Consider the following 14893-nt stretch of genomic DNA (forward strand, 5'->3'; position numbering starts at 1 on the left):
TTTCAAGTGCCAGCAGGTAGCTCAGTCGTTAGAGTGGCATTCTTAGATCTTCAATCGCGGGGTTGGTGCTTCGAGCCACAGGTTGTCATTTGCGACATTTTTTTTTCGTCAGAGCGGAGGGGGCCGGGTGAGGGATTGATGACGACACGTGCCTTTTGACGTCACCACCCTTTGCAACCTGACGTTCATATATATTATATTTCAACACATTTCAAGTGCGAGCCGGTAGCTCAGTCGGTATAGTTCCATTCTCAGATCTTCAATCGCGGGGTTGGTGGTTCGAGCCCGAGGTTGACATTTGCGACACTTATTTTTTTTCGACACAGTGGAGGGGGCGGGATGAGGGATTGATGACGACACGTGACTTTTGACGTCACCACCCTTTACAACCTGAGGTTCATATATATTATCAATTCAAAACATTTCAAGTGCCAGCCGGTAGCTCAGTCGGTAGAGTGGCATTCTTAGATCTTCAATCGCGGGGTTGGTGGTTCGAGCCCCAGGTTGTCATCTGCGACATTTTTCTTTTCCACAGAGCGGAGGGGGCGGGGTGAGGGATTGATGACAACACGTGACTTTTGACGTCACCACCCTTTGCAACCTGAGGTTCATATATATTATATTTCAACACATTTCAAGTGCGAGCCGGTAGCTCAGTCGGTAGAGTTCCATTCTCAGATCTTCAATCGCGGGGTTGGTGGTTCGAGCCCCAGGTTGTCATTTGCGACATTTGTTATTTTTCTACAGAGCGGAGGGGCGGGGTGAGGGATTGATGACGACACGTGACTTTTGACGTCACCACCCTTTGCAATCTGAGGTTCATATATATTATATTTCAACACATTTCAAGTGCGAGCCGGTAGCTCAGTCGGTAGAGTTCGATTCTCAGGTCTTCAATCGCGGGGTTGGTGGTTCGACCCCCAGGTTGTCATTTGCGACATTTATTATTATTTTTTCCACAGATCGGAGGGGGCGGGTGAGGGATTGATGACAACACGTGAATTTTGACGTCACCACCCTTTGCAACCTGAGGTTCATATATATTATATTTCAACACATTTCAAGTGCGAGCCGGTAGCTCAGTCTGTAGAGTTCCGTTCTCAGAACTTCAATCGCGGGTTTGGTGGTTCGAGCCCCAGGTTGTCATTTGCGACATTTTTTTTTTTCTACAGAGCGGAGGGGGCGGGGTGAGTGATTGATGACGACACGTGACTTTTGACGTCACCACCCTTTACAACCTGAGGTTCATATATATTATCAATTCAAAACATTTCAAGTGCCAGCAGGTAGCTCAGTCGTTAGAGTGGCATTCTTAGATCTTCAATCGCGGGGTTGGTGCTTCGAGCCACAGGTTGTCATTTGCGACATTTTTTTTTCGTCAGAGCGGAGGGGGCCGGGTGAGGGATTGATGACGACACGTGCCTTTTGACGTCACCACCCTTTGCAACCTGACGTTCATATATATTATATTTCAACACATTTCAAGTGCGAGCCGGTAGCTCAGTCGGTATAGTTCCATTCTCAGATCTTCAATCGCGGGGTTGGTGGTTCGAGCCCGAGGTTGACATTTGCGACACTTATTTTTTTTCGACACAGTGGAGGGGGCGGGATGAGGGATTGATGACGACACGTGACTTTTGACGTCACCACCCTTTACAACCTGAGGTTCATATATATTATCAATTCAAAACATTTCAAGTGCCAGCCGGTAGCTCAGTCGGTAGAGTGGCATTCTTAGATCTTCAATCGCGGGGTTGGTGGTTCGAGCCCCAGGTTGTCATCTGCGACATTTTTCATTTTCCACAGAGCGGAGGGGGCGGGGTGAGGGATTGATGACAACACGTGACTTTTGACGTCACCACCCTTTGCAACCTGAGGTTCATATATATTATATTTCAACACATTTCAAGTGCGAGCCGGTAGCTCAGTCGGTAGAGTTCCATTCTCAGATCTTCAATCGCGGGGTTGGTGGTTCGAGCCCCAGGTTGTCATTTGCGACATTTTTGTTTTCCACAGAGCGGAGGGGGCGGGTTGAGGGATTGATGACAACACGTGACTTTTGACGTCACCACCCTTTGCAACCTGAGGTTCATATATATTATATTTCAACACATTTCAAGTGCTAGCCGGTAGCTCAGTCGGTAGAGTTCCATTCTCAGATCTTCAATCGCGGGGTTAGTGGTTCGAGCCCCAGGTTGTCCTTTGCGACATTATTTTTTCGTCAGAGCGGAGGGGGCGGGGTGAGGGATTGATGACGACACGTGACTTTTGACGTCACCACCCTTTGCAACCTGTGGTTCATATATATTATATTTCAATACTTTTCAATTGCGAGCCGGTAGCTCAGTCGGTAGAGTTCCTTTCTCAGATCTTCAAACGCGGTGTTGGTGGTTCGAGCCCCAGGTTGTCATTTGCGACACTTATTTTTTTCGACAGAGCGGAAGGGGCGGGGTGAGGGATTGATGACAACACGTGACTTTTGACGTCACCACCCTTTACAACCTGAGGTTCATATATATTATCAATTCAAAACATTTCAAGTCAGAGCCGGTAGCTCAGTCGGTAGAGTGGCATTCTTAGATCTTCAATCGCGGGGTTGGTGGTTCGAGCCCCAGGTTGTCATTTGCGACATTTATTATTATTTTTCCACAGATCGGAGGGGGCGGGGTGAGGTTGATAAACACGTGACTTTTGACGTCACCACCCTTTGCAACCTGAGGTTCATATATATTATATTTCAACACATTTCAAGTTCGAGCCGGTAGGTCAGTCGGTAGAGTTCCATTCTCAGATCTTCAATCGCGGGGTTGGTGGTTCGAGCCCCAGGTTGTCATTTGCGACATTTATTATTATTTTTTCCACAGATCGGAGGGGGCGGGGTGAGGGATTGATGACAACACGTGACTTTTGACGTCACCACCCTTTGCAACCTGAGGTTCATATATATTATATTTCAACACATTTCAAGTGCGAGCCGATAGCTCAGTCTGTAGAGTTCCGTTCTCAGAACTTAAATCGCGGGGTTGGAGGTTCGAGCCCCAGGTTGTCATTTGCGACATTTGTTTTTTTTCTACAGAGCGGAAGGGGCGGGGTGAGGGATTGATGACGACACGTGTCTTTTGACGTCACCACCCTTTGCAACCTGAGGTCAAGGGCGGATCCAGAACACAATTTTAGGGGGGGCCAAAAAAAAAATTGGTCCCCCCAAAAAGTGGGTCAAAAAAATACGGCGTGGGGTTCGGGGCCCGCTTAAGGGCCCCGAAAAAATTTTGGATTTTAGATGCTCTGTGGTGCGATCTGAGGCAATTTCTGACCACTTTAACCAATGTTTTTTTGAGGAAAAGATGGTGGTGTACTCATTGCCTGCCTTTATGGCGATGTTACATAAAAAAAAAAAAAATTGGTTTCGTTTTTTGGGGGGGGGCCATGGCCCCCTTTGGCCCCCCCCCCTGGATCCGCCCTTGCCTGAGGTTCATATATATTATAAATTCAAAACATTTGAAGTGCCAGCCGGTAGCTCAGTCGGTAGAGTGGCATTCTTAGATCTGCAATCGCGGGGTTGGTGGTTCGAGCCCCAGGTTGTCATCTGCAACATTTTTTGTTTTCCACCGAGCGGAGGGGGGGGGGGGGTGAGGGATTGATGACAACACGTGACTTTTGACGTCACCACCCTCTGCAACCTGAGGTTCATATATATTATATTTCAACACATTTCAAGTGCGAGCCGGTAGCTCAGTCGGTGGAGTGGCATTCTTAGATCTTCAATCGCGGGGTTGGTGGTTCGAGCCCCAGGTTGTCATTTGCGACATTTATTATTATTTTTTCCACATAGCGGAGGGGGCGGGATGAGGGATTGATGACAACACGTGACCTTTGACGTCACCACCCTTTGCAACCAGAGGTTCATATATATTATAAATTCAAAACATTTGAAGTGCGAGCCGGTAGCTCAGTCGGTAGAGTGCCATTCTTAAATCTTCAATCGCGGGTTGGTGGTTCGAGCCCCAGGTTGTCATCTGCGACATTTTTGTTTTTCACAGAGCGGAGGGGGCTGGTTGAGGGATTGATGACAACACTGAGGTTCATATATATTATATTTCAACACATTTCAAGTGCGAGCCGGTAGCTCAGTCGGTATAGTTCCATTCTCAGATCTTCAATCGCGGGGTTGGTGGTTCGAGCCCCAGGTTGTCATTTGCGACATTTATTATTATTTTTTTCGACAGAGCGGATGGGGCGGGGTGCGTAATTTTTTTCCTAGGAGGGTTAGGGGCAATGTCATGAATAATTCAGTATTTCCTTTGAATCATTGCAAGACTTAGGTTCTCGTTCTATTTTCCCCTTAATTTAAAAATATCTCAGTGATAAATTTGGAGAAGAAAAATAGCTGATGAAAATGAACAGCGACGACGTGGATTCGAACCAGGGATCTTCGTATCCATAGCTCATCTCGCTATCCACTAGGCTACTGTGTGGTAGCTCGAAGACAACCGTTCTTTAAAATGTTTTAATGTATTGTAACTAGTTGAGTAACTAACAACAATGCTGTTGATGTCATTGTCCGTTCTCATGGATAAACATGAATTATTCATGACATTGCCCCTAACCCTCCTAGGAATAAAAATTACGCCACCGGGGTGAGGGATTGATGACGACAGTTGACTTTTGACGTCACCACCCTTTGCAACCTGAGGTTCATATATATTATATTTCAACACATTTCAAGTGCGAGCCGGTAGCTCAGTCTGTAGAGTTCCGTTCTCAGAACTTCAATCGCGGGGTTGGTGGTTCGAGCCCCACGTTGTCATTTGCGACATTTGTTTTTTTTTCTACAGAGCGGAGGGGGCGGGGTGAGGGATTGATGACGACACGTGACTTTTGACGTCACCACCCTTTACAACCTGAGGTTCATATATATTATCAATTCAAAACATTTCAAGTGCCAGCCGGTAGCTCAGTAGGTAGAGTGGCATTCTTAGATCTTTAATCGCGGGGTTGGTGGTTCGAGCCCCAGGTTGTCATTTGCGACATTTTTTTTTCGTCAGAGCGGAGGGGGCGGGGTGAGGGATTGATGACGACACGTGACTTTTGACGTCACCACCCTTTGCAACCTGAGGTTCATATATATTATATTTCAATACTTTTCAATTGCGAGCGGTAGTTCAGTCGGTAGAGTGGCATTCTCAGATCTTCAATCGCGGGGTTGGTGGTTCGAGCCCCAGGTTGTCATTTGCGACACTTATTTTTTTCGACAGAGCGGAGGGGGCGGGGTGAGGGATTGATGACGACACGTGACTTTTGACGTCACCACCTTTTGCAACCTGAGGTTCATTTATATTATATTTCAACACATTTCAAGTGCGAGCCGGTTGCTCAGTCGGTATAGTTCCATTCTCAGATCTTCAATCGCGGGGTTGGTGGTTCGAGCCCCAGGTTGTCATTTGCGACATTTATTATTATTTTTCTCCACAGATCGGAGGGGGTGTGGTGAGGGATTGATGACAACATGTGACTTTTGACGTCACCACCCTTTGCAACCTGAGGTTCATATATATTATATTTCAACACATTTAAAGTGCGAGCCGGTAGCTCAGTCGGTAGAGTTCCATTCTCAGATCTTCGATCGCGGGGTTGGTGGTTCGAGCCCCAGGTTGTCATTTGCGACATTTATTATTATTTTTTCACAGATCGGAGGGGGCGGGGTGAGGGATTGATGACAACACGTGACTTTTGACATCACCACCCTTTGCAACCTGAGGTTCATATATATTATATTTCAACACATTTCAAGTGCGAGCCGGTAGCTCAGTCTGTAGAGTTCCGTTCTCAGAAATTCAAACTCGGTGTTGGTGGTTCGAGCCCCAGGTTGTCATTTGCGACATTTGTTTTTTTTTCTACAGGGCGGGGTGAGGGATTGATGACGACATGTGACTTTTGACGTCACCACCCTTTGCAACCTGAGGTTCATATATATTATAAATTCAAATCATTTGAAGTGCGACCCGGTAGCTCAGTCGGTAGAGTTCCAATCTCAGATCTTCGTCGCGGGGTTGGGGGTTCGAGCCCGAGGTTGTCATTTGCGACACTCCGGGCGTTTTCGAATCCCTGTTCTTGACAACACGCGTGTAACACGAGAACGTGTTCTCGAGCTGGTTGTTACGAACGCGCGGGTGCGTGTCGCATCGATATAAAGCAATGCAAATGGCCGACAATCGTCTGAATTTGTACTTAGGCCTATTCCAAATGAACGAGGACGACTGTTGCAAAACCGGACATGCGGGGATGAAATTGCAGACCTGCACTATAATGGTATTCTTATTCCAATCATTAGGGTATTAGCAAAAAAAAACCAAACACACAAACAACTTACGAATCTGCACAGTCCGCCATTTTGTTCAAGCTGCACCTCGCCGAACCCTCCATCAACCGGGGAGTGAAAAAATCGATCCGCGAACGCCCTCTCGGGTCTGTTCGTTACGTTCGAGACCGCTGTTCTCGTGTCGGGTTAACCCGAGTGTTGTCAAGAACAGGGATTCGAAAACGCCCTTATTTTTTCGACAGAGCGGATGGGGCGGGGTGAGGGATTGATGACGACACGTGACTTTTGACGTCACCACCCTTTGAAACCTCAGGTTCATATATATTATATTTCAAAACATTTCAAGTGCCAGCCGGTAGCTCAGACGGTAGAGTTTCATACTTAGATCTTCAATCGCGGGGTTGGTGGTTCGAGCACCAGGTTGCCATTTGCGACATTTATTATTATTTTTTCCACAGATCGGAGGTGGCGGGGTGAGGGATTGATGACGACACTTGAATTTTGACGTCACCACCCTTTGCAACCAGAGGTTCATATATATTATATTTCAACACATTTCAAGTGCGAGCCGGTAGCTCAGTCGGTAGAGTTCCATTCTCAGATCTTCGATCGGTGCAGCTTTCCTATAAAAGAAAATATTTTCTTTATCGTACAAGCACAATGAGTTTTTGTACCTGAAGCCCCTTTGACAGTGTGTGAGAGGACATGTGACGGAGATGTGATGGATTTGTTAGGACTTGTGATGAACTTGTGAGGACTTTTGATGGAGAGTTGTTATGGAATTAGGATGGACTTGTTATGGATTCGACTACAACACAGTTGACCGGTGGTATATATGTTTTGCAGGTATCTGCATGAGAGGGTGTTAATTTGTTATTTTAATTTGAGTGCACAAAAGGTTTCCTCATATCCAAGCGGTACAAAGCCATTGCTTCTAACTCCACCTTAATGCACAAAGTCTAGGTTTTTTCAAAGGGGACCACCGGAGTGATTTGAAACGCCCTCAGTTGAGTTATAACTTCACCCATATAACTGCACAAAAAAGTGACAAATGTGTTTTCCTAGCTTAAAAAACTTTTCAAAGAAAAGTTGAGTTTGAGATCGGAATTTTCTGTTGAGTGTCCCAACACTGTGTCAAGAACTGACATACAGTTGGCTGAAAATGAGTGGTAAAATGGTTGAAAAAGATTCGTAGTCTGAAACAGTACTACTAGTGGGGCAGATAGGGAAATGTTTGGGAGATTGTGCCTTTGATGATACAAGCATGGCATTTGACGAGCAGTCGGAGTATGTCTTAAGAAAAATATTTGGCTATATATAGATTTGTCTTTTGAAAAAAATAGGTAGAGTAACAAGCAATTTTCAAAATTTAAAAAATGACTGCCATTGCTTGTTATTCTACCTATATTTTTTTCAAAGAAGAAATCTGCGATGGCCCTATAGCCAAATATTTTTCTTAAAGCACAATCGCATCACAAAGTCTGTCGTTCTATACTATTTTCGGCTCATCATTTTTCGGCCCTTTATCTTCTGTGTGGCACTGGATCATGACATGTCTACTTCGTGGATCATGACATGTCAATGCTTCGTATGTGCCTGTTATTCCAGTCAGAGTTTGTTTTTTCCCGTCCTGCTGGTATATAGCATTGGAATTGTTTCCTTTATTAACTTTCAAACCTTCCCCATATCCCACCTAGAGATCAACGATGAACTGCCCATGCTTTTCAACAAATTCTCCTTTTTTTCTACGAATTTTCAACATTTCTATTTTATTACTAAAATACGTTTTTCTGTTTTGGACGTCCGCACCCGTCTGAAGTGTTTTTTTTTTTTGGGGGGGGGGAGGTTGCTTTTGGGCACAAGCAGATCCGTCTTGCAAATATAGACTGGTTCTCGGTCTGTACGTTATCGATTCTGAGTGATAGGGGTCGAAAAGCAGTGTACACCCGAGACCTGAATTATTGTCAGGACGAAAATAATAAGCATAGCAGTGGCGTAAATCTGTGCCGGCGAGTGCGGGGGGGGGGGGGGGGGGGACTATCAAAATCCAAAAATTGCCCGGCCGTGAAAATTCGAAAAGCGGGTATGGGGGGGGGGGGGGCTGGACAACCCATTACACTTAGGGGCGCTCTTCAGGATGAACATCAATAAATATACTCGCACTTACATCAAAACGGCGCATTTGTAAAGCTTTTGTACTTTGTTTCTTCACTTTTCAGTGCTGTTGAATATACATTCTGGTAGTTGGGAGGTTCGAGAAAAAAAAACTCGGAATCCGCATTTTTTTTCTCTTATCACGGAAAAGCGGGGGGGGGGGGATTTAACCCCCCCCCCCCCGGATTTACGACCCTGACTTAGCATAGGCTACACTACAAAAACTAAGTTTAGCAATTAAACACTTTCTAAAAACTTTTGTCGAGGGTGATTTTCGTCAGAAATCAATGTACCCAAAATAATTGCAAACGTTTGATTTTTGCACGTTATTTTCCTATTTGAGGGGTACGGAAGCACGCCATCAGGGGTGAACTTTCAAGCTTTCAATCTACAAAGTGATAGCAAGATTGTGTTTCATTGCTAAACACAATTATTGGAGTGTATTAGAATGTAACGTATAAACGTCGGCCGATATTTGTCTTTAGATGTCTCGTTCATAAGTAAATAACATTTGTATTTAAAAATATATACATGTATATTTATTTTCGGTATGAAACTCTAAAATAGCAGACAGTACATCTTTAATAAAAGTCTGCCACGATATTAAAACACGAAACGTCTGCCCGCCACCCCATAACTCTCCACACGCGACGCCAATTATGTCATCCACACGACACGTACCAAGGGCACACGGCTGACACCAAAAATCATTACGGGTGCTTCACAGCGCGACATCAGGCCTTTTCAAAAACACAACCCGGCATGAGATATTCATTCCATTTCACTAATGGCTTTTCTATTCTTCCGCCATCCTTTGGCGATTTGTAGCATGATCTTCGAGACTGCGTGTCCAAGGCCTGGGTGCATATTTTCCCCAACCACGTCAGTAGAGGCCTTCACTATAACACGCATTATGCTTGAAATAAGTTACGTGATTGAAATGATATATCACGTTGACATAATGACTTGATTGGGTTAATATTTCGAGCGAAGATCCAACTAAGCGACACCGTGGCCTAGTGGTTAATAGTGGTTTTCGGATCTACTGAACGTCATGGTATAGTAATTAGTGAAGATTATTTTTTCCCTTTTACCTCAAAGAGGTGATGTTTCTTTCTTTCATTGTGGTTAATTAACCGTGCTTGTTCAATGAGATAAAATAATGTTGACTTTATTTCCGACTATGGAGAGTGGAGGATTATTTGTTATGGGACATTAAGTCCGAGAACCATTTCGTTAACAACTGACGCATGCGCAATTTGGTCAGTGGTAGCCTATACTTGCAATTGCAGAAAAAGTAAATGCGGGCTGGGCAGTGTGACGTGTAGTCCCTTGGGGGGTTTGGCAGGGCTGGGGTGGGGGAAGTTGGCGAGTCATGTCAAATCAATCGACCGTGACTTCTCCTTGGAGGCGTTAGCCGTGTCGTTCACGACTTATTACACACGCCTGAGGCTTGTACCGGCACTTGAACCAGCATCGCCAGCCACCTGCTCCCGCCATTCCTAAGAAAAGATGTTTACGCTTCAAGGACACCCAATCACAAATCCACCGTGAATTGGGATGTGATGTACATGTACAAGTTCGAGTTGTGTACAAGATAATATCGCTTTTGGAAGAATCACCTTGACGTGGTAGTTGTCTCAGGAAGTAAGATGACCCCTAAAAAGTACAGTGACCAATGTGCCTTTTTGTGGGTCACACGATATCCCAAGCGTTTCTTTTGCTAGGCTGATGTACATAGACGTCATACTTAAAAGTTTCGAGACTATATTGTCCCTTTCTTTAAATTTGGGGGAAGTTGGCGAGTCATGTCATGTTTTGAACATGAACTTACGAAAATCGAAATAAACTATTAATTAATCGTCATCTGGCAGACAAAACTCAAGAAAACGTGGCCGCATCTTAGGATAGAACAGTTTCAGTGATCAAGGATGAAGCGTTTTCATTACCACAGATGAAACTTTTCTAGAGACACCAAACGTCTTATATCACTTGGTAGGCTTTGTTATAGGTAGAAAGTTTGGTTCCTCAATTATGACGTCAGTGGTCACGATTACCATCATTGATTTTCAAATAAGCAGCCAAGCCGAGTCTTGCATGACATTTGGGACGTTTTTAAAATATGCACCTGTATTTATTATCACCATAACCAACGTGGCATGGGTTGAGTAGTATACATATATATCCTTTCCATTTATGATATGTAAGCATGTTTTGTTCTTGCAGGTTAGGCATGATACTCGACGCCATGGCGCAAGTCTGCTCCAAAGACCTCAAAATTTGTCGTACAGTCACCCTAAGGAACCCCAGGAGCAATCAACCATCCAGTCCAGAAATGTTGTCCCGGCAGAACTCAAAGACACCATGGGCAACTACGAGCTCAATGAGCCCGCCCCTAGGCGGCGCGGGGTCGGCGAGAACGGAGTGCCCGCTAAGCTGCTGGCGTCCGAGCAGGCCCTCTACGAACAGAGTTATAAGGAGTACGGGTTCAACATGGTGGTCAGTGACCGGATCTCGCTGGACCGTGCTTTGCCGGACATTAGGGATCCGCAGTGAGTAGAGACTCATCAAAACTGACTGACTGACAGACGGACGAACGGAAGTCAGTCCGGGCTGACGGAAGTCCGGACGTGGGGTGATAGCATTGTGTTCCCATTATCCCTTTTTCTAAAGTTTCTCTTCTGGGGTGATGTTTTCCTATTGTGAAAATAGTGGGGTGATGTGTTCTGAAAGGAACATTAGCCCACAAGTGGGGTTTGGTCAGAACTGACAGACGGACAGATTGACTGACTGACTAACCGTTGGTGGGACTAGTCAGAGATGTAGCCCTTTCCATCACAAGTCATACCACATGTCAATCACAAAGTAACATGGGATGCACAAAGACAAAGGCTCGTCTTTGGAACGATTCATTTGAACAGATTGTCACTCGATATGAGAAAGAATCGCTTATGATTGACTCGTGATGACGTGTGAGGACCCGTCTAATACAGCGCTGATTTGGGTTAGTAAATGGTGACATATCTATATGGCGATGATGTGCTAATCCCCTGAAACGGGATTCATTGTAGCATCCAACGTTCATTCCTGCCACCAGTTATGATGAATCGACTCTTTGCCCGGCAACCATTTGAGATGGGTCCCTTTCAGACTTGTATTCGAGTCACCAAACATCGTGTCCGAGTCCGAGTTCGAGTCACTTTTCCCGAGTCCGAGTTTGACTCCCAAGTCATGAAGGTCGAGTCCGAGTCCAAGTCACGAGTCACAAAAGTCAAGTCCCAGTCCGAGTCACGAGTCACCTTTAATATTGATTGGAAATCAATATTGAGGTACTGCTGAAACCTTACAGTGTAAATGTTTCCATTTTTCCACAGCTTTTCTCTAATGTAATGACCTGGAAATACACGTGCAACATCAAACTGTAATATGACATTATTGACAAAGAAATAAGTGGTTTGTGGTATAATTTTGGTCGAGTCCCGAGTCACGCAGGTCGAGTCCATTCCGAGTCCGCAGGGTCGACTCCGAGTCCGAGTCCGAGTCATTGTCATCGTGACTCGAGTCCCAGTCCGAGTCAAGGAAAATGGGACTCGAGTCGGACTCGAGTCCGAATCACGAGTCATACAAGTCTGGTCCCTTTTGTTCCAAAGGGATAGGAATGGTTTGACCTGTTGTGCATTTATTGTTAATGAATTGACATTAAAACAAACTTGGTTGCTGTTTTCGAAGGGTCTACAGAATGAGACACTTTGTCAGCTCCCAATATGTTCGAGACTTCGAGGACGGTAAATCGAGAGGGTGGAACTGGGGGAAATACTTAATACCGCCGAATCTCATTTTAATTTTCTCCAACTGTTTTGTTCACTTTCTCCAGATGTAAATATTGGCACTACCCAGCCACCCTGCCATCAACGAGCGTGGTGGTGGTCTTCCACAACGAGGGTTGGTCAACATTGATACGGACCGTTCACAGCATCATCAACATGACGCCATCACACCTCCTGCTGGAGATAGTCATGGTGGATGACTTCAGTGAGAAAGGTGAGATACTCCCTTGTTGATCCAGGGATGTCTCAATTTGCTAGACGTGCCACGCGCCATGGCACTTTTAGTTGCATTTTGTTTGCATTGACTGTACACTGAGCTATTGAGTATTACTTTGGTCAAATAATTTCAGCGTTTGGTGGATTGCTTGAATATTGCATGTGGGCCTATTGGTGAACGTTCACATCATTTTACGATTCCCTTCTAACTACTTGCAAGCTGTATTCGAGCTCATCGAGCTACATTCCAGCTCATACAACAGGAACATGAAACATTTCACAAACGACTTTTGAAACGGCAGTTTCCTTGTGATTATATCAAAATAGATTTCTGAGACTGACATTTAGATTCATCAAATAGCAGTTTCAGTGTCGATTTCGGAAAAGGCTAATATTTGTGCCAACTTTTTACAGCCTTAAAATCCTTGCCAAATTATTTCCCCAGAGAGGCAGGAGTTTCCTTGTTTATTTTAAAATTTTGTTTCGGATCAGTCCTTAGTAAAATGTACATAACATAGGTTCTTGACATTGATGGATAAATGAGTGAATGGTTGTTTGGGCAAGCTGCATAATTTTGGCGCCTAATACTGGATCATTAAGCAGGGGCCACGTACGTATGTCTGCAACTCTGCATGCATGCAATCCATTTATGTCACATTGAACACACATTGACTTGCCTAAATGTTGCTAGTGCTCCCAAGGGGATGAAATGCTCTATATAGGTGTGACGTCATTCAACCTTCGATCACGCCACGGGCAATTACGCATCACGCTCAGGGGCGGCGAAACGCTTTTCAAACTGGGGGGGGGGGGGGGGACACCAAAAAGGGGCACTTGCTCAGAAAAAGGGCACCGTCCGTCGGTGTGAAAGTGGAGGAAAAGAAAATGGCCCCGTTCATTTTGCTATCAACACATATGATGAGGAACAAATTATGAATACGTTGTCCATCTTGCTCTTTGTGTTTCTTTTACCTATATTTATATAGAGAGACCCTTTTTTATCGCGAAAGGGGCACTGTTGCTTTTGATGGCCAGTTTAGTGACCATGTTTATTCGCGTGAAGAGCACTATTAGTTTTTAGGGGCCAGTTTTCCATCTGGAGAGGGGCACAATTTTATTATTGCGAGAGGGGTATTTTGTGCTTTCGAGGGGTAGTTTTCCATCTCGAGAAGGTGCACAATCTTGTTAATGCGAGAGGGGTACTTGTGTTATTGATGAGCAGTGTTGCATTACAAGAGAGGAGACAATTTTATTTGTAGCGCGATCATATGCTTTCGTACTTGTGCGTTTGAGGGGCAGTTTTGTTTTCATCTCCGATGGGGCACATTTATAACCGCGATAGGGGCACTTTTGTTGGCCTTGGGAAAATGGGGGGGGGGGGGCAAGTGCCCCCTGTCCCATTCCCGGTTCCGCCGCCCCTGATCACGCTCACATGGCGTAAATCTACATTTTTATTCCTCGGTCCAAATTCACGTGCAGAACATCTTAAAGACTCGTTGGAGGAGTACATCGCGCAGCCGCAGTTCGAAGGGAAAATCAAGCTGTTCCGCAACACAAAGCGTGAAGGTCTGATCAGGTCACGGATCACTGGTTCCCGACAGTCCCACGGTGAGGTGATCACGTTCCTGGACGCACATTGCGAGTGCAATGTCAACTGGTTGCCGCCTCTGCTGGCAGAAATTGCTGCAGACAGGTAAAAACAAACACAGAACAATTAAAAGAAGATACAGGAAATGTGTTTGACATGTACCAGGCCAAGGTCAGAGTCATTTAGATGTCAAGACGGAAGGCAAAGTAAACACTGTTTGATACTGCATTCCGTTGATGGGGGTTCAACTATACGGAAAGAGGCACAAGGGACATCCTCTGAAACCAGGAGGCGCAGCTTTTAAAGGTTGGCGGAACTGAACAGCATCTGATGACAATAGGTGGCGCTGTTCATGGGGCCTCTTTTCACGATACATTTTGAACGAAAAGAACGATATTTTGCCGATAAAAGTTATTGATCGGGATGTCACATCCCTGTACCCCTCAAGCGATTCTCATGATAGGCCGTTTCAAGACCGGCTCATTATGGGCACCGGGTGCACTGCTGTATTAAAATTCCCATAGACACTATAGTGCTAAATGCCCGTACTTCAAAATTCTCTCAAAAATACTCAGAACTCTCACAGATTTTTAAGCTGCACAGAAAAATGATTATTTTTGGTGGGTTGATTATTGACTTTTCGAGAAATTCTCGCCTAAAGAAGACGACCCCTATTTTCCCCAAAGCGGAACGGAAGCCATCTTGAAAAACGATCCCTCAACATCATGGCAAAATGGCAACACTTTCGAGCCTAATTGCATCCAAAATGCTCAGAATTGGAAGCCCCAA

At 45.1% G+C, this 14893-nt stretch overlaps 1 protein-coding gene across 1 annotated transcript in view; it reads left to right on the forward strand.

The window, feature by feature from the left end:
* Positions 1 to 14893, forward strand: part of LOC119741439 (N-acetylgalactosaminyltransferase 7-like) — a 36045-nt gene that overhangs the window by 12879 nt on the left and 8273 nt on the right. Inside the window, exons 2-4 of the mRNA XM_038217187.1 lie at positions 10700 to 11025; positions 12348 to 12514; positions 13996 to 14209. Of these exons, the coding sequence (XP_038073115.1) occupies positions 10700 to 11025; positions 12348 to 12514; positions 13996 to 14209 (707 nt within the window). The remainder of the gene's footprint in view (positions 1 to 10699; positions 11026 to 12347; positions 12515 to 13995; positions 14210 to 14893) is intronic.

Source organism: Patiria miniata, unplaced genomic scaffold, assembly GCF_015706575.1.
Source record: "Patiria miniata isolate m_02_andy unplaced genomic scaffold, ASM1570657v1 HiC_scaffold_5, whole genome shotgun sequence".
NCBI classification, from domain to species: domain Eukaryota; kingdom Metazoa; phylum Echinodermata; class Asteroidea; order Valvatida; family Asterinidae; genus Patiria; species Patiria miniata.